At 36.4% G+C, this 19,363-nt stretch overlaps 1 protein-coding gene across 7 annotated transcripts in view; it reads left to right on the top strand.

The window, feature by feature from the left end:
• TRIM37 (tripartite motif containing 37) overlaps positions 1-19,363 on the top strand; it is a 145,761-nt gene that overhangs the window by 30,635 nt on the left and 95,763 nt on the right. For all 7 annotated transcript variants that reach the window (XM_078437364.2, XM_060647748.3, XM_078437363.2 and 4 more), the window contains exons 9-10: positions 11,367-11,491; positions 17,950-18,000. In XM_078437364.2, the coding sequence (XP_078293490.1) occupies positions 11,367-11,491; positions 17,950-18,000 (176 nt within the window). The remainder of the gene's footprint in view (positions 1-11,366; positions 11,492-17,949; positions 18,001-19,363) is intronic.

Genomic DNA, 19,363 nt, shown 5'->3' on the forward strand with positions numbered 1-19,363 from the left:
TTATCACTATTTTTTTTTAATTTTTAATTTTATTTATTTTTTTAAAAATTTACATCCAAATTAGTTCAACCATGATTTCAGGAATAGATTCCTTAGTGCCCCTTACCCATTTAGCCCATCCCCCTTCCCACAACCCCTCCTGTAACCCTGTTTGTTCTCCATATTTATGAGTCTCTTATGTTTTGTCCCTCTCCCTGTTTTTATATTATTTTTGTTTCCCTTCCCTTATGTTCATCTGTTTTGTCTCTTAAAGTCCTCATATGAGTGAAGTCATATGATACTTGTCTTTCTCTGACTAATTTCACTTAGCATAATACCCTCCAGTTCATCCATGAAGCTGCAAATGGCAAGACTTCATTCTTTTTGATTGTCGAGTAATACTCCATTGTATATGTATATATACACCACATCTTTATCCATCCATCCATCGATGGACATTAGGGCTCTTTTCATACTTTGGCTCTTGTTGATAGTGCTGCTATAAACATTGGGGTGCATGTGTCCCTTGGAAACAGCATACCTGTATCCCTTGGATAAATACCTACTAGTGCAATTGCTGGGTTGTAGGGTAGTTCTATTTTTAGTTTTTTGAGGAAATCTCCATACTGTTTTCAACAGTGGCTGCACCAGCTTGCATTCCCATCATTACTGCAGCTTTATAATAAAAGTGTTAACTCTCCAACTTCACTCTTCTCTTTTTTAGAGTTGTTTTAGCTATTCCAGGTCCTTTGCATTTCTATATGAATTTTAGCATCAGCTTATTAATTTCTTTTTTTATTATTGTTTATTTATTTTGAGAGAGAATGCGTTATGTTTATTATTTATTTTTAGAGAAAAAGAGAGCCCACATGTGCGAGCCGGGGAGAGGCAGGGAGAGAGGGACGGAGAGAATCCCAATCCCAATCTGTGACAACAGTGGGAAGTCTAACTCAGGGCTTGATCCTGAGAACCATGAGATCACATCCTGAGCCGAGATCAAGAGTCAGATGTTCAACCAGCTGAGCCACCCAGGTGCCCCATCAGCTTGTTAACTTCTAGCACAAAGAGTTTTGGGGTTTTATTTAAATTGCGTTGGATCTATAAATTAGTTTAGGTAGATGTGACATCTTAATATTGAATCTTTGTTCATGAAGACTCTTTATTTAGGTCTTTTATAATTTCTCTCAGCAGTGTTTTGTAGTTTACAGGATAGAAGTTTTTCACATCTTATGTCTGATTTATTCAGTATTTCAGAATTCTTAATGTTATAGTAAATAGTGTTTTAAAAAATTTTTCATTTCTTGGGGCGCCTGGGTGGCGCAGTCGGTTAAGCGTCCGACTTCAGCCAGGTCACGATCTCGCGGTCCGTGAGTTCGAGCCCCGCGTCAGGCTCTGGGCTGATGGCTCGGAGCCTGGAGCCTGTTTCCGATTCTGTGTCTCCCTCTCTCTCTGCCCCTCCCCCGTTCATGCTCTGTCTCTCTCTGTCCCAAAAATAAATAAAAAACGTTGAAAAAAAAAAAAATTTTTAAAAAAAAAATTTTTCATTTCTGATTTTTTGTGCTTATACAGTTGGTTTTTGTATATTAGTCCTTTTTTTTTTTTTTTAACGTTTATTTATTTTTGAGAGACAGAGGGAGACACATTGTGAGTGGGGGAGGAGCAGAGAGAGAGGGAAACACAGAATCGGAAGCAGGCTCCAGGCTCTGAGCTGTCAGCACTGAGCCTGATGAGGGGCTCGAACTCACGAACCCTGAGATCATGACCTGAGCTGAAGTTGGCTGCTCAACTGACTGAGCCACTCAGGCGCCCCTGTATATTGGTCTTGTATGCTTCAATCTTGCTAGATTTAGTTTAGTTCTAGTAACTATTTTGTAGATTTCTGGGTTTGCCTGCAGATAATCCTGTTATCTCTGAATACACACAATTTTCTTTTTGATCTGCTTTTTATGTAGTTCCTGTCAGGATTTTACTGACCAGAACTTCTAGTATAATGTTGATTTAAGTATGATGTTAGCTGAATGTTTAATGTAGATATTCTTTATCAGGTTTTGGAATTCTGTTCCTATTTGATGAGAATTTTCATTAGGAATGAATGTTGGATTTTGTCAAATTCTTTTTCTACATGTATCAAAGTTTATATGGTTTTCCTTTTTCTTAATATGGATTATTACTATTTTTAGTATTAAATGAACTTTGTACTTCTGGGTTAAAAACCTTGGTTTGGTCAATGTACTGTCCTTTTAATGAATTATTGGATTTGATTAGAAAAGATTTTGTGTATAATTTTTGCATTTTCATGCCTCAGAGATACTAGATGATAGTTTTCTTTTCTCAGAGTATCTTGTCTGGTATTGTTATTAGAGTAATGATGGTCAAAGAATTTTAAAGTATGCCCTCTTCAGTTTTCTGGAATAAGTTCTGTAGAGTTGGTGTTCCTTTAGAAGTTTGATAGAATTCACCAGTGAAGACATTTGGTCCTTGTTTTCTTTTTTTTATTGGGTTCGTCTCCCCGCACCCACTTCCCGCCAACCCTCCCCGCTCACTCCTCCCACCACCACCCCGGGGCCTTCTTTGTGGAGTGGTTTTCAACTACAAATTCAATTCCTTTAATAGACATAGAGCAGTTTATATTACTTATTTCTTGAGTAGGCTTTGGTGGTTTCGGTCTTTAAGGAATTATTTCATTTGAGTTTGCCAGATTTATTGGCACATAGTTCTTAATATTCACTTATCCTTTTTTTTTTTTTAATTTGTTTTTATTTTAGAGCTCATGAGCAGGGGAGAGGGCTAGAGGTAGAGAGAGAATCTTATGCAGACCCCATGCTCAGCGTGGATAGAGCGTGACATGGGCCCCTATCCCTCGACCCTGAGATCATGACCTGAGCAGAAATCAAGAGTCGGCTATCCACCTGACAGAACCACCCAGGCACCCCCTCTTGTTATCCTTTTAAATTTGTAGAATGCAGTGATATTACCTCTCTTTTTCCTGGTATTGGTAGTTTGTGTCTTTTTTGCCTGATCAGTTTGGCTAGAGGATATCTATTTTTCCTGATGTTTTCAAAGAACCTGGCTTTTTGTTTTTCTTTGTTGTCTTTGTTTTCTATTTCCTTGATCTTTGTTTTGATCTAATTGTTTTCTTTCTTTTGCTTAGTTTGAGTTTAATTTGCTCTTTTTCTGAAATCTTAAGATGGAACCTGGGGTTAGTAATCTGAGACATTTCTGTTCAAAATATTTTCTTCCTTTGTGAGTTATTCTTTGAGCCATGTTAGTTAGTTTCCAAATGTTTGGTTTTTTTCTGATTGCAGTGTCTTGAGATCAGGTTGGTTGGTGATGTTGTTCAAGTCTACTATATTGTAGATTTTCTTTCTACCTGTTTGATTATTGAGAGAGGGTTGTTGACATTTTCAGCAATAATTGTGTATTTATTTGTCTTTTCTTCTGGCAGTTCAGTCGGTTTTTGCTTCATGTATTTTGAAGCCATACTATTAAGGCCCTAAATGCCTAGGATTGTTACATCCTCTTAATTGTTTCCAACATCACTATAAAATGCCTTTTTTTTTTTTTTTAGTTTATTTATTTGAAAGAGAGAGATGGAGAGAGAGGGAGAGAGAAAGGGAATCCAAGCAGGCTCTGCACTGTCAGCCCAGAGCCGGACATGGGCTTGATCTCATGAACCATGAGATCATGACCTGAACCTAAATCAAGGGTCAGATGCTTAACTGACTGAGCCATCCTGAAGGCATCCCTGAAATGACTTTATCATAAATTTTTTGCTTTGAAATCTATTTAAGAAAGCCACATCATCTTCCTTTTAACTCATGTTACCATGACATATCTTATTCTGTCTTTTTATTTTTAATATATTTGTTTTTAAATATTTAAAGTCTCTGTCTTAAAGGCTGCATGCAGTTGGGTCTAATGTTTTAATCTGATTGAACAATCTTCGACTTTTTTTTTTTTTTTTTTTTTTTTTTTTTTTTTTTTTAAGTAGGCTCAGGCTCCATGCTCAGCATGAAGCTCAATACAGGGCTTGAATTGAGTAATTTTTTCTGGATTTTGAGTATTATTGTCAGTGAATGACACTAATATCAGTAATAAAAAAATAAATGTAAAGGATTAATTTGAATTAAAAAAATCACACAATGATCTACTTAATAAGAGATAGATCTAGGGAATGGTGAGGAATTTAAAATGGGGAAAAAAACATTACTAGTGATAAAAAGGACTACTGACAAAGAGGGAACTGTCTACCTTAAGAATAAGAAGAGGGGCACCTGAATAGCTCAGTTGGTTAAGCATCCGACTTCGGCTCAGGTCATGATCTCATGGTTTATGGGTTTGAGCCACACATCAGGCTCTGTGCTGACAGCTCAGTTCCTGGAGTCTGCTTTGGATTCTGTGTCTCCCTCTCTCTCTGCCCTTCCCCCACTTATGCTCTGTCTCTCTCTCTCAAAAATAAATAAAACCTAAAAAATTTTTAAAAAAGAGTATGAAGATAGGACAGTTATGATTTCGTATTCTAGGATAAACTCAGAATGTAGAAAGCAGAGAATTAAATGATTTTGATAAAATCACTATAGTGAGTTTTTAAATACTTAATAAACTGATAGCACCAACTAAAAGAAGTTTGTAAGAATACAGGGTATTTGAAAAAAAATAAAGATGCTTTATCTAAAAGGTATGTGGAAAAAAAATAAAAGGTATATAGGGAGCCCTGCATCCCCAAATGAAGAATACATGCTCTGTTTCAGTTCATATGAAACTGCTCCAGGGTGCCTGGGTGGTTCAGTTGTTTAATTGTCTGACTCTTGATTTCAGCTCAGGTCATGATCTCACGGTTCATGGGATCGAGCCCCTCATTGGGCTCTGCACTGACAGCACAGAGCCTGCTTGGGATTCTCTCTCTCCCTGTCTCTGCTCCCCACCCCCCCGCCCCATGTGCACGTGCTCTCTCTCTCTCTCTCTCTCAAAATAAATAAATAAACATTTTTTAAAAATCCATAAAAAGGAGTTTACAAAATTATTTGCAAACCCAGTATTAAAAAAATCATTTTGCAGTGCCTGGGTGGCTTGTCTGTCCAACTCTTGGTTTTGGCCAAGGTCATGATCTCACAATTTTGTGGGTTCAAGCCCCACATCGGGCTCTGCAGTGACAGTGTGGAGCCTCCTTGGGATTGTGTGTCTCTCTCTGCCTGTTTCTGTCTCTCTCAAAATAAATAAATAAACTTAAGAAAAAAAAGTTTCAATACCTAGCCAAGTACTTAGTTATATAGAAGTCTGAAGAAATTTCAGAAACTTATGTAAAGAACATGTTCTGTGACCACAGTATAGTTAAGGTAGACATCAAAAACCAACATTATTTTAAAAATCATTATGTATTCAAATATACATTGAAATATTTTAAATATCTACATTGTTCTTGAGCTTAAGAGGAATTGCAATTGAAATGATAAATTATTGGGGTGCCTGGGTGGCTCAGTCAATTGAGTCTGACTTTGGCTCAGGTCATGACCTCATGGTTTATGAGTTTGAGCCCCACATCGCTCTCTCTGCTGTCAGCACAGAGCCAGCTTCAGATACTCTGTCCCCTCCTACCCTCTACCTCACCCCTGCATGTGGGCTCGCTTGCTCTCTCTCAAATAAACATTTAAGAAAATTTCTAAGAAAATAAAAAAATGATAAATTATTAAAATACCAGACTTCGCTAATGGATATTTAGAAGAAGACATAGTCTAAAGTGCAATTTAAGAAAATTATGAATGAATGGTGTTCAACTAAAGAGGCTAATAAAGGAACAATAGTGTAGAAGCATAAAATGGAAAGAAATCATGAAGATAGTGATGTAATTCACAAAAAAGAGAGCCATGAAATAGTTGGGAGTATCAGCATACCCAATATTGGATCTTTGAAAAGCATGCATTAAATAGAAGATAATTCTAGCATGGTTATCAAGAAAAATGAAGGAAGTGTTCAGTATTGTATTGGGAAGAAGAATTGGGATATAACTACAGATGCAGTAGAAATTTAAATAATAATCATTTTTAAAAGTAAATATTTATGCCAGTGTTCTGTGTGCTTTACAAATATGAGCAACATTATTGAGGTAGAATCTACATGACGAGGATAATTTTTAGAAAATTGTAATTGTGTAGAGTCACTTAAGAAAGTATATAACTTAAACAAGAAACATTAAGTAAATTATATTGTTGATAAGTCTCCTTCTAAAGACATCAAATTCAGACTAATGGAAAATTTTTACCAAATTTTTAGATGTCTTTTGCCTATCAAGTAATTTTTTCTTAGAGCATACCAAAGTACTAGATCTCATTCAAGACTGTATAACACTAATATTAATAACCAGTTGTCATAAGAACAATGTAAGAAAATTAAAGCTCAATATTTTATTTTTAAAGTTTATTTACTTGAGAGAGAGAACATGGGGGAGGGATAGAGAGGGAGAGAGAGAGAGAAACCCAAGCTGGCTTGGTGCTGTCAGCGCAGAGCTTGAGGCAGGGCTCGAACTCATGAACTGTGAGATCATGACCTGAGCTGAAGTCAGATGCTTAACTGACTGAGCCACTCAGGCACCCCAAAGCTCAATTTTATTTTAACATAAATGCCAAAATCTTAAATATATACTGGCAGTTAAAAATCAGTAGGATACGTACAAAAACAAATGAGCGCAAGACCAGTGGGATGGCTCAGTGGAGTATGCGACAGTTGATCTCAGGATTTTGAGTTCAAGTCCCAGGTTGGATGTAGAGATTACTAAAAAATAAAATCATAATAAAGAACGAAAAAGCCAGGTCAAGTAGGGTTACTCAAAGGAATGAAAGGAATGTTTCACTATCAGAAAAATCTTCTTGATTATATAAACTCAAGAGATTACAGAGCAAAACTATATGAACATTTAAATAAAAATGAACAGGATAATATTAATTTTTAAAGTAACATTATTATATTTGGTCCTCATTCATGGCTAAATTACTTAGCAAACTAAGACTAAAAAGGAACAAGTTTGAGCCCTGCATCAGGCTCTGTCCTGACAGCTTGGAGTCTGGAGACTGCTTCGAATTCTGTGTCTCGCTCTCTCTCTGCATGTCCCCACTCGCTCTCTCTGTCTCTCTCAAAAATAAATAAACATTAAAAAAATAAAAGGGAACTACATTAAATTTATTTTATTCTTTTAATCTTTATTTTTGAGAGAGAGAGAGAGCTCAAGCAGGGGAGGAACAGAGTGAGAGAGAGAGAGACATGGAATCTAAAACAGGCTCCAGGCTCCGAGCTGTCAGCACAGAGCCTGATGCGGGGCTTGAACCCATGAACCGCGAATTCATGACCTGACCTGAAATCGGACACTTAACCAACTGAGCTACCCAGGCACCTATACATTTAACTTTATTTTATAGGAAACAGTCTAAATGGTAAAAATTGTGAAGCTCTGATAAAGAATCCAGGGTTGCTTCCTATTGTCGTTTCACTTCTGAGTGTGCTACTCCTGTGTATTAAATTAAAACAGTAAATATGGTACAACTATATATATATGTAAATTTAAAAAATTTTTTTTAATGTTTACTTTTGAGAGAGAGAGAGTGTGAGCAGGGTTGGGGCAGAGAGAGAGGGAGGCAGACTCTGAAGCAGGCTTAACTCATTTGTTCATAATGAGCCACTCAGGGGCCTCAAGACAATAAATGTGGTAGAAATATATTAAAAGGAAGATATAAAATTGGTTATTTGTAGAGGATATGGTTATCTATGTAGAAAGTATGTAACTTACACCTTTTTAGTGAGCTTATCAAGACAGAAATCAAATATCGGAAATAATCGGCTAGAAAACTTAATTGAAAATAATCCTGTTTGGGGCGACTGGGTGACTTAGTCGGTTAAGCAACTGACTTTGGTTCAGGTCATGATCTCACAGTTCATGAGTTCGAGCCCCGCATCAGGCTCTGTGCTAACAGCTCAGAAAATAATCCTGTTCATAATATAACAAAAACTAAGGATTTTGAATAAATCTAATAAAAAGTGTTGGAGACCTTTGTAAACACTAGAGTTGAATGAAGAAACATCCTGTATCTCATTGATTCTCAGATGTATATTATGCTATTTTGATATGGGATATGTCTTGGGCGCCTGGGTGGCCCAGTCAGTTAAGTGTCCAACTTTGGCTCAAGTCATGATCTTGCGGTTCGTGGGTTCAAGCCTGGCATGGGGCTTTGTGCTGACAGCTCAGAGCCTGGAGCCTGCTTCAGATTCTGTGTCTCTCTCTTTCTCTCTGCCTCTCCCCCACTCGCGCGTTTGCGCTCTCTCTTCATCTCTCTCTCAAAAATAAACATTAAAAAAAATTAAATTTGAAATGGGATGTGTCTTAACAGTTAATACAGCCATAATTTAGTGAAGATTTTTTTTCATATTAGCACATGAAATAGTTAATGTTTAATAATTTATAGCCTACTACATTTTATGGAATATGGTGTATTTACGCAGGGGAAGATTCAGTGTTATAAAGGTGCTATTGATACCATTCTACAAGTGCAATTCAGCCTTTATTTCAACATAAATTTTCTAAGAATTTGGTAAAATTCCAATATTAATGTGAAAGAGCAAGGGGCCCCATATAGCCAGCATAGTCTTAGATTAAAAAAATAAGTTAAAATTCCTGTCATATATCAAGACATAATGTGAAAACATAGTAATTATGACACAAGTTTCAGCACAAGGACAGTTCGAGAAGATAACAGAATAAAAAGCCCAGAAACAGAACCCCAGGTATGTGTGGAGACTTGATACATTACATGACAGAAATGGAGAAGGATGGGCCTTTCAACAAATATTGGCATTTGTACATGTGGGAAATAAAATTTGATCTTCATTTTATACACAAGACTTAGTTCCAGGTGGACTAAAGACCTAAACATCAGTAGCAAAATTTGATTATTTTTAGAGGAGTTTAGAGGAGAATACCTTTGATGTGGGATAGAGGAAGATTTCTTAAGGTACAGTAGGTACAAAATAGAAAGATTTGAATGCATTAAAATTCAAACTTTAAAAAAAGAAATTCAACAACTTGGATGACAGGCCATAGACTTGGAAAAGATACTTGTTACTCCTAACCTGAACAGGAATTGCTATCCAGAATTTATAAAGAAATACAGTTTAATTCTAAATAACTAAAGCAATCTCAAAAAGTAGGCAAGGCAGATGAACAGATAGTTTACAGAAGTGTACAGAGACCAGTAAATGTGAAGTTTCATTGCTAGTCTGGTAAATATAAACTAAAACCACAACAAAATGCCATTTTACACCCATTAGTTGGCAGAAATTAATAGGTAAAAATGTAAATGTTGACAATATACAGCAGTGGGAACTTGTGTAGTACTTATGTAAACTATGTTGGAGAGCAGTTTGCTAATATCTGCTAAAGTTGTCGTATGCTTCAACCAGTAATTCAAATCCTAGAGAAACCTGCATATGTGTACAAGGAACTGCACAAGGGTCTTCTCTCCAGAGTTTTAATAATGAAGAATGGGAATCAACCTGAATGTTCATTGACAGAGAAAAATAACATATTCATGCAATGATATTCTTTAAAACTGCTGAGATGAGTAGCTCTATAGATACCAATAAACAAATCTCAGAAGCAATGTTAACTGAAAAATGTAGGCTACATGGTGATGTAGCTTGGTCGTGTTTATGTAAAGTCTAAAAACATTCAGAACATTGCTGAACATGTAATACATGTGGAAACACATGGTAGTGATATAAACTTGAGTGAGTTACCTTTGGAGGAAATGGGGTTAAGGAAGGACACTCATCATAGGCATTAAATATTTATTTATTTATAATTTTTTTGAAGTTTGAGAGCAAGAACATGTGAGTGAGAATGGGGGAGGTGCAGAGAGCAAGGGCGAGAGAAAATCCGTAGTAGGCTCCTTGCTGCTAGCGCAGAGCCCCGTGTGGGGCTCCATCCCCTGAACCATGAGATTATGACCTGAGCCAAAAGCAAGTGTCAGATGCTCAACTGACTGAGCCATCCAGGCGCCCCACATTCAATAAATATTTTATAAAAGCTGTAGGTTTTGATATTTGTCGTATGATACCAGTCATATCGTATCATATTATTCTTCACGAGTTATAAGCAACTGTCATTTAAAAAATATAAACCTAACTGTAGTGAGTATTATGAATATCATCTGTATGGCATTTGATAGTGTATTACTTTGCTAGGGCATCCCTAACAAAATAACACAGACTAGGAGGCTTAAACAATAGAAACTTATATTCTTATAGTTCTGGTGACTGGGAGTCTTAAGATCAAAGTGTCAGAAGTTTTGTTTTCCCCTGAGGTGTCTCTTGTAGACACTGCTTTCTCTTTGTATCCTCTAAAGACCTTATTTCCAAATATAGTTAACATTCTGAGTTACTTACTAGGGATTAGGACCAACAGGAATTTGGTGGAGGCACTGTTTAGCCTGTAACAGTTTATAAAGCTGTCTCACATATGGCTTCATACTTGTTACAACAGTCTAGTGAAGTAAGCAGTGGTAGATATGATTCCAGTTTTACAGATAAACAGACTCTGAAAGTCATATGATTAGTGTGGGGCAGAATTAGGACTTCAAATTGATTGTCTGGAGTAGAAAGTCTTTTAACTATTATGCTTATTTTACCGGAGTTGAATTTCTCAGTTTTTAACCTTTGGCACTACATAATGTAGTGTTTTCCAAATTGATGGAAGTTGAGACTTCTCTGGGTCTGTTACATCCTAACATTTCTCTCTCGGAATGCAGTTTGAGAAATCCTCGTTTGATGGCTATTGACCTATAGAGTTTTGTTCATTAGTATATATAATAACTTCTCTATGCCAGTTGTGTTTGCTTATAGTTGGATTTATGTTAACGTGCAAGGTGAGAAAAATGCATTAAAATCAAATACATTTCTTGGGGCGCCTGGATGGCTCAGTCGGTTAAGTGTCTGACTTCGGCTCAGGTCATGATATCGTGGTCTGTGAGTTCGAGCCCTGCGCCGGGCTCTGTGCTGACAGCTCAGAGCCTGAAGCCTGCTTCGGATTCTGTGTCGCCCCCTCTCTCTGCCCCTCCCATGCTCATGTTCTGTCTGTCTCTGTCTCTCAATAATAAATAAATGCTAAAAAAAAAAAAAAAAAGAAATCAAATACATTTCCTCAGTGACTTTACTGTTAGAATGGAAATAATTTAGATCCTTTGTAGATTCTTAACTCTCAAAACCACTTTGAAAGAGTCATTCTATTTTTATCTCATTTTTTTTCTAGAATATGACCAAAATAATTCCTATTTTTATTCTTTATTGAGGATTTTGTGATGCCAGTGAATATTACTTTTGTTTATTTGATTGTTTTCCTCACACAGCTGCGGTCTTGTAGTAAGAGTGAGTTGATATCTAAGAGCTCAGAGATCCTCATGATGTTTCAGCAAGTTCATCGGAAGCCCATGGCGTCCTTTGTTACCACTCCTGTTCCACCAGACTTTACCAGGTGCGACATAGTTTTTTAACTTGATTTTCATTTAACGTTTATGTGCATATGCACATGCTTCTTTCAAAAGAATGTTAGCTTTCCTAATTAACTGTGTTTTTTAAGGTGTTATTTATAATGATGTGGTTTAGTAAACTTTATATACATGTAAATCTGGTTAAAAATTCTGGTGGAGTTACACTTTTGACTGTAAAGAGGTGATCTTGAATTAGGAGTTAGTTTCTTCCTGGAGTATCACCTTCTGTAGAAAAAGTAACTGATCCCAATTTAATCACTATCTGTTCATCTTTTTAAATTGATATATAATTGACATGTAACATATTAGTTCCAAGTGTACAACATAATGGTTTGACCTTTTCAAGTATTGCAGAACGATCACAGTAAGTCTAGTTAACATCTGTCACCATAAACAGTTACAAAACTTTTCTTATAATGAGAACTTTTAAGATCTGTTTTCTTAGCAACCTTAAAATTTGCAGTACAGTTTTGACTATAGTCACAATGCTGTCTAGTATATCTCCATGACTTACTTTATAACTAGAAGTGTATACCTTCTGACCCTTTTTTTAAAATTTTTTTGGTATGTCTTTCTCTGACTTATGTAGCATAATGCCCTCAAGGTCCATCCATGATGCAGTATGGTCATTCTTTTATTTACCTTTTGAATTTAATTTATATCTCATTGTTTACATATATGTTGCCAGAAACAAAAATCAGAATATGGATGAAATGCCAGAAGATTCTGAAGGTGACATGATGTTACCTCAAGATCCTAAAAGGTGGTGGGAGGAAACAACTGGTTGTGTTCTATGCATCTTTTAGTTTTTGTCTTGGGCAGTCTTAGAATCCTTTTGAACCAGCATATTCTTTCAAGCATGTTTGCACTGTGGTATTAGACCAGTGGTTCTTGGCATTAGTTGTATGTTAGACTCAGTTGGGATTCTATTGAAAATTACCAATGCTGGTTCATACCTCAGGTCATTTGAAATAAAATCTCTGCAGATAGATTAGTCTGCTTGAACAGCAGACTGGGTGACAGTGTCACCCAGTGCCACTGGGTGACAAAATAACACAGACTGGGTGGTTTCTACTACAGAAGTTTATTCTCTTATAGTTCTGGATGCAAGAAGTATGAGATCAAGGTGCTAGGAAATCTGATTTCTGACGAGGCTTCTTGCTTGCTTACAGCCTTCTCCCTGTGTCCTCACAAGACCTTTTCTCTCAAGCACAGAGATCAGTGTCTGGTATCTTTTTCTCTTCTAAGGACACGAGCTTTATTGAGTTAGGGTCCTTCCCACCCTTATGACCTCAGGTAATCTTAATTACCTCCTTTTAGTTTTTATCTTGGGTAGTCTTAGAATTCTTTTGAACAGCATATTCTTTCAAGCATTTTTGCCCTGTAGTGTTAGAGCAATGGTTTCTTGCATTAGCTGTATATTAGATTCATTTGGGATTCTTTTGGAAAGGTCCTGTCTCCAAATACATTGGGGATTAGAGCCTCCACATACAAATTTTGGGGGACACAGATGGTCCATAACATTGGGTGCAACTAGGCATTTGTATTTTGTTCATTTAAAATCTCCTTAGTTGGTTCCTAAGAAGAGAGGTTAAACCACTGCCGCAGATAAAAATGTTGGTATGGCAGATTTTAGTCCATCTTAGACTTTAAAGATGGCTTTGAAATACTGCCACATTTTTAGTATGTGTTACCTAAAGGAAATAGCCTTTGTTTTAAAAATGTATAATTGTCTTTTCTTTTTTCTCTGATATGTGGTGCCCTCTGATGGCCACAGGGCATTGATAGTACTCAACTGAATAGTGCAAGCCAGGGTTTTTCAACCTTAACATTGTTGATCAGGATAATTTTCTGTGGGGTTGAGGGAGCTTTGTTGTTTATTGTGGGATGTTTAGCAGTGTCCCAGTAGCACGTTTTCCTTTATAGTTGTGATAAAATATTTCCAGACATTGCCAAATGCTTCTTAGGAGTAAAACTGCCCCTGGTTTAGAATTTCTGGTGTAAGCCCTTGTTCCTCATCACAGATGCATTCCTGAGGATTATTACCACCCATAGTCCTATAAACAGAAGGGTAAAGTTCTTTTGACAGCCAGAACTCAGGTAGATCTCACTGACTATTAAGTCTTCATTTCTCTCTGAATTAACAAGCCAGATATAATATTCCTATTTTAATCAAGCACTGAATATTACTAAAAGTACTTGGTATTTGCTATCCTTAAGTAGATTAGGTGAACTAAGGATGTTCACCAGTATCGAAAGGCTGCCTCTTTGATAACATGGTCAGTCATTTCAGTTTTGAAGAATACCTTTTTGGAACCATTCATCACCGCGGAATGAAACGTAAGTTTTGATGTAAATACCATATATAAAGGTAAATGTTTTTCAATTCAAAGTATAGTGCATGGATCACATATCAAAGCCAGCTCTGGAGTGTTTGTCCATAATGCAAATTCCCAAGCCTATTGCCTGGCAATATTTGGAGGTGATGTCTAGATAATGAATCTTGGGCATCCTGAGTAATTCTGTCCTCAATTTTGGGAACCACAAATATAGGTAAACTCCTATGCTGATACTACTTGCAGTGTCTCATTAGGCAGGCACCTCTGCTTTAGATTTCTTTTCAATCTCTTACATCCAGTGATTGTTTTGCTTTCTGTTCCCTAACTGCCTAAGTGGCTCAGAACCCCAACAGTCCCTTTTCATTATCTTGTTTTTTTGGTGTAGATAGAAGGGACTGAAATTGGGAGGGCAGGGAGCAAGGGAGGCAGGTAGGAGGGACATCAAAGAGGAAACGACCAAAAAATTTTTTTAAGTATGACAAATTAAGGAGCTTTCCATAGATAAAGTTCACCTTAGGACCCTTTCTCTCCCAAATAATGCTTATTTACTGCCTTACTGGACATTTTGGCTTGTAGCTTTATTGACGTTAAGTTACAGATCAAATTTAGATGTACAAAGGCAGTGGTGAATGTTTCTAAGCTTTGAGATCTTAGGACTGGATTGCCTTAAGTTCCATCAGTTGATTTGTGATGGAGCCACAATGGAGAATAAGTCATTGAACAAGTGCGGTGTTATTTATTAAAGACTATATGTTCAGCACTATTGTGCTACACAGGGGAGAAGAGAAACTAATAATCTTAATGGGTGTATATTCCATATTAAATAGTATAGAATTATATATTAAAATCTAGTATTTCATAATCAATTACAATTGATCTTTGAACAGTGTGGGTCAGCTGTATAATGCATCCTGTTTAATGCTGCCACATAGCACTAATTTGTTAACAATGTTATTTTTCAAAAAGTTTCCGTAAAAATTATACATGTATAGGAGTATATCACAATACCCTGGGATTGATAGAGGTTTTCCGTGCTCTGAATGTGATCATTTTCTCTTGCAAGTGACAGCTTGGGCACATCATACTATACTCTCTTGGTCAGTGAGCTTTAGTGATCTATTTTAGCTCTTTAGCTCCTAAGCTTTCTACTCCACTGTTCTGAATTAAACGTATCATCTCCTTCTCTTATTTATTTTGTGTTTTGGTATTTATGTATGTATGTATGTATGTATGTATGTATGTATGTATGTTTGGTTATTTATTTAACCTCCAAGTTAGTTAGCATATAGTGCAATAATGATTTCAAGAGTAGATTCCAATGATTCATCCCCTATGTATAACACCCAGTGCTCATTCCAAAAAGTGTCTTCCTTAATGCCCCTTACCCATTTAGCTCATCCCCGCCCCCACCTACAACCCTCCAGCAACCTTCAGTTTGTTCTCTGTATTTGAGTGTCTTATGTTTTGTCCCCCTTCTTGTTTTTATATGATTTTTGCTTCCCTTCCCTTATGTTCATCTGTTTTGTATTTTAAATTCCACATATGGGTGAAGTCATACAATACTTGTCTTTGACTAATTTCGCTTAGCGTAATACCCTCTAGTTCCTCCATGTTGTTGCAAATAGCAAGATTTCATTCTTTTTGATTGCTGAGTAATTAATACTCCATTGTGTATATATACCATATATACCATATCTTCTTTATCCCTTCCTCTGTTGATGGACATTTGGGCTCTTTCCATACTTTGGCTATTGTTGATAGTGCTGCTATAAACATTGGGGTGCATGTGCCCCATTGAAACAGCACACCTATATCCCTTGGATAAATAGTTAGTAGTGCAATTGCTGGGTCATAGGGTAGTTCCATTTTTAACTTTTTGAAGAACCTCCAGACTGTTTTCCAGAGGGCTGCACCAGTTTGCATTCCCACTCGCAGTGCAAAAGAGATCCTCTTTCTCCACATCCTCGCCAACCTCTGTTGTTGCCTGAGTTGTTAATTTTAGCCATTCTGACAGGTGTGAGGTGGTATCTCTGTGGTTTTAATTTGTGTTTCCCTGATGATGAGTGATGTTGAGCATCTTTTCATGTGTCTATTAGCCATCTGGATGTCTTCTTTGGAAAAGTGTCTGTTCATGTCTTTTGTCTATTTCTTCACTGAATTATTCGTATTTTGGGTGTTGAGTTTGATAAGTTCTGTATTGATTTTGGATACTAACCCTCTATCCGAAATGTCATTTGCAAATACCTTCTCCCATTCTAGCAGTGGCCTTTTAGTTTTGTGGTGAACTCTTTTGACCCTTAATGGCTAACAAAAATATGACAAAATAATAGTTTGGTCTTCCAGCCAAAACAACAAAGGAAATGTATAGCACTGGATGTTAAGGATATGGTGGAAAAAACATTATGAAAGATGTTATGAATTTGGTGGGAGAACCAACCAACACTGGTATGATTGGAACTTGCATGAAATTATAAACAAAAGCATGTCATGACTTGACCAAATTTGGAAACTGTCCTGGAGACATTTCCTTGAAGCTCTGATTAGGTTTGTGGTTCCAGGTAGGCTTTCTAGGTACTGCTTACATTCATTCTGCTAATTGGGGTTTGGTATACTGAATGTGCGGAAACATAATGGAGAGAAGTTAGAGCAGACGTTCAATGGACGGTGACTTCTAATCTGTCGCTTGAAAGAATAGTAAAGATTAACGAGGCAAACATCTGGGAGTGAGGAATATGAGTGTTTTAAGAAAAGGTAACAGCTGCCTTGGAATATGGTTAGGGGTGTTTGACAGTAGGATAGTAGCTATATAGTTAACTGTTGCAGGGCAAACCCCATACTTATGTGAAAAAGATATGAGCTATTTAGCTATACATACTTACCATAAAATAAAAAATAATATATTTTTAAATCTATGCTGTGTTTTCACTGGCAAACCACTAATTTCTTTAGGCACTATCACAGTGTGAAAGTGCTGTAGATGTTATCATATATTTTATTTTGGTAATAATGAATTTTCATGAATTAAACTTTAGAAGATATATCTGAGGATACAGTGAAATGGCTTGCAGTTTATCTTTTTGGTAAATTTATAATTTTATTAATTTTATTTATTAAAAAAATTTTTTTTAATGTTTATTTAGTTTTGAGACAGAGAGAGACAGAGCATGAGTGGGGGAGGGACAGAGAGAGAGGGAGACACAAAATCAGAAGCAGGCTCCAGGCTCTGAGCTGTCAGCACGGAGTCCGACGTGGGGCTCAAACTCACAAACCATGAGATCATGACCTGAGCCGAAGTTGGTTGCTCAACCTGAACCACCCAGGCGCCTCTATAATTTTATTTATTAAATACAGAATATTTTATGTTATAATACTGTATATGATAGTGTCTTTATCATAAATGTTTTATTGACTGACTTTTGAAGTGTTTGAATGACAGTACTGTAGACTATTCACATATCTAAGGGTATATCCTGTGGTTGTGTTGTAGTTCAGTTCTCTTTAGAGAAGAATGTATGGAACTAAAGTTAAGTTGCCTGAGGTAATCTCGCCTTGCCAAGAAATTGTTGCTTATCCACTCTATTTGCCCCTAGGTGATTATGTATTCTTATTCCATAAAATGGTATTTCCAAGTTAATATTCTTAAAATGTTTAAGGTCATCAATATTCCTCATAATTTGTTTTAGAGACTGAAGTTGGGGATTTATTGTGATGTCTTTTGCTGTTTCTTTTGTTTTTTTCTAAACTTCCTTTATATCTGTTTCATATTTTAGGTTCCCGACTTAAGCACCCTTCCTTTTCCTATTTCCATGAGTAGTTTTGAGAGTCTCTTATGCTTATTTTAATGCTTACTTGTTGCTTCTCAAAAAGCCCAACTATTTTATAAACTATTTGTTGAGTCTCCAATTTAATTGAAAACTTTTGATGTTAGCTTTTGATGGTTTTACAAATTCATTTGGTTTAATATCCGTATTTAGTAAGGATTGAAAAATATTTCTTAGGGACTTAGTTTAAAAACATTTTAAAGATATTACTGAGGGACTTTGTTTTTTAATTAAATGAAATTTTAAACTTAAATAATTATTTTACCTTTTGCTTCTTTTTAGTGAATTAGTACCATCTTATGATTCAGCTACTTTTGTTTTAGAGAATTTCAGGTAAGAGTTTTTGACTACTGAGATTTGTTTTGTATGTCTACATAAGTAAGAGCCAGGAAGTATCATTCTTGGGTTAGAATACAGAACAAGGATCTGTGTCACTCGGTGTGTAATCTTAGAAGAAGCAAGTTTCATATTAGAAACATATAGGTCATTTGTCTGGATTATATTTTATCTTCAGGACAGATTGCTTCTCTATCTAGTCTGGGAAAAGAAACCATTTTTTTTAAAGTAGAGGGTCCACTTAGCCTTTACTAAGGTGGGGCGAATGGGATTATTAAGGTCAATGACCATCCCCCATCCTCGGAAATAAGAGTGGTGGGAAGAAGTCGATTTGAGTCCATTTATCTTAGCTGGAAGTGAGAAATTGTGAATGAGAGGCCATTGTCATAAGAAATTTTATGCTTTGTAACTTGCATGTTACTTTGTTAGCTTTTACTACTTTTTCTTGAAGATTGGAAACAAAGATCTTAAAACGCTGAGGTCTTAAAGGGACTTGTTTTCAAAGACAGTTTGGAAATGGGGAACCATGAAATAAAAGGCCTTGCCTTGGGGAGAGAAATTCTAGGAGGTGATAACCATCACCAAAGGCCAAAGTTTGAGGATTAATACCTCTTTCTTTCCTTTCTTTCTCTCTCTCTTTCTCTTTCTTTCTCTTTCTCTCTTTATCTCTCTTTCTTTTGAGAGATATAGAGAGAGAGCACGTGAGCACCTAAGCAGGGGAGAAGCAGAGAGAGAGAATCTTAAGCAGGCTCCATGCTCAGTGTAGAGCCTGACGCAGGGCTTGATCTCACGTCCCTGAAATCCTGGCCCGAGTCAAATTCAAGAATTGGATGCCTAACCGACTGGGCCACGTAGTGGCACAGTGGGGGCTGGAGCACCCTCCTCCATCTGTCTTTTCTTATGGGATAATTTTTTGGCTAAAATACAAACTTTCTGAGGATATCCCCACATATGTTAAGATTAAGCATATTTCTTAAGTTTTTCCATATTAGAAAAGGATAATTGTACTACAGCTATGTGAGGAAGAAGCCCATTGGGTTTTTTCTTTAATGGTAAAAGACTGCTTGTTGAAGTGGTAATTAAATTCAGGACACTTAGTTTTATTTTTCTTTATATTTTCCTTTTCCCTTGAATGTCCCAATTTTGAAACTGAAAAGATACTGCTGAATATTTCAGTATCATTAAACCTTATTTCAGAATGTAAGTATATATAAATTTATGCAGTGGAGTCTTGACTTGTTCAGCACCTTCATTTACTTGTTTAGGACTGCAAATAAGTAACATAAGTAAAGTGCTTAGAGTTTGGTTTTGCCTGTTGATATTTCACAACAGTTTTGATCTTGGGATTTGGTTGGTTTTC

This window comes from Panthera onca, chromosome E1 (assembly GCF_046562875.1).
Source record: "Panthera onca isolate mPanOnc1 chromosome E1, mPanOnc1 haplotype 2, whole genome shotgun sequence".
NCBI lineage: Eukaryota > Metazoa > Chordata > Mammalia > Carnivora > Felidae > Panthera > Panthera onca.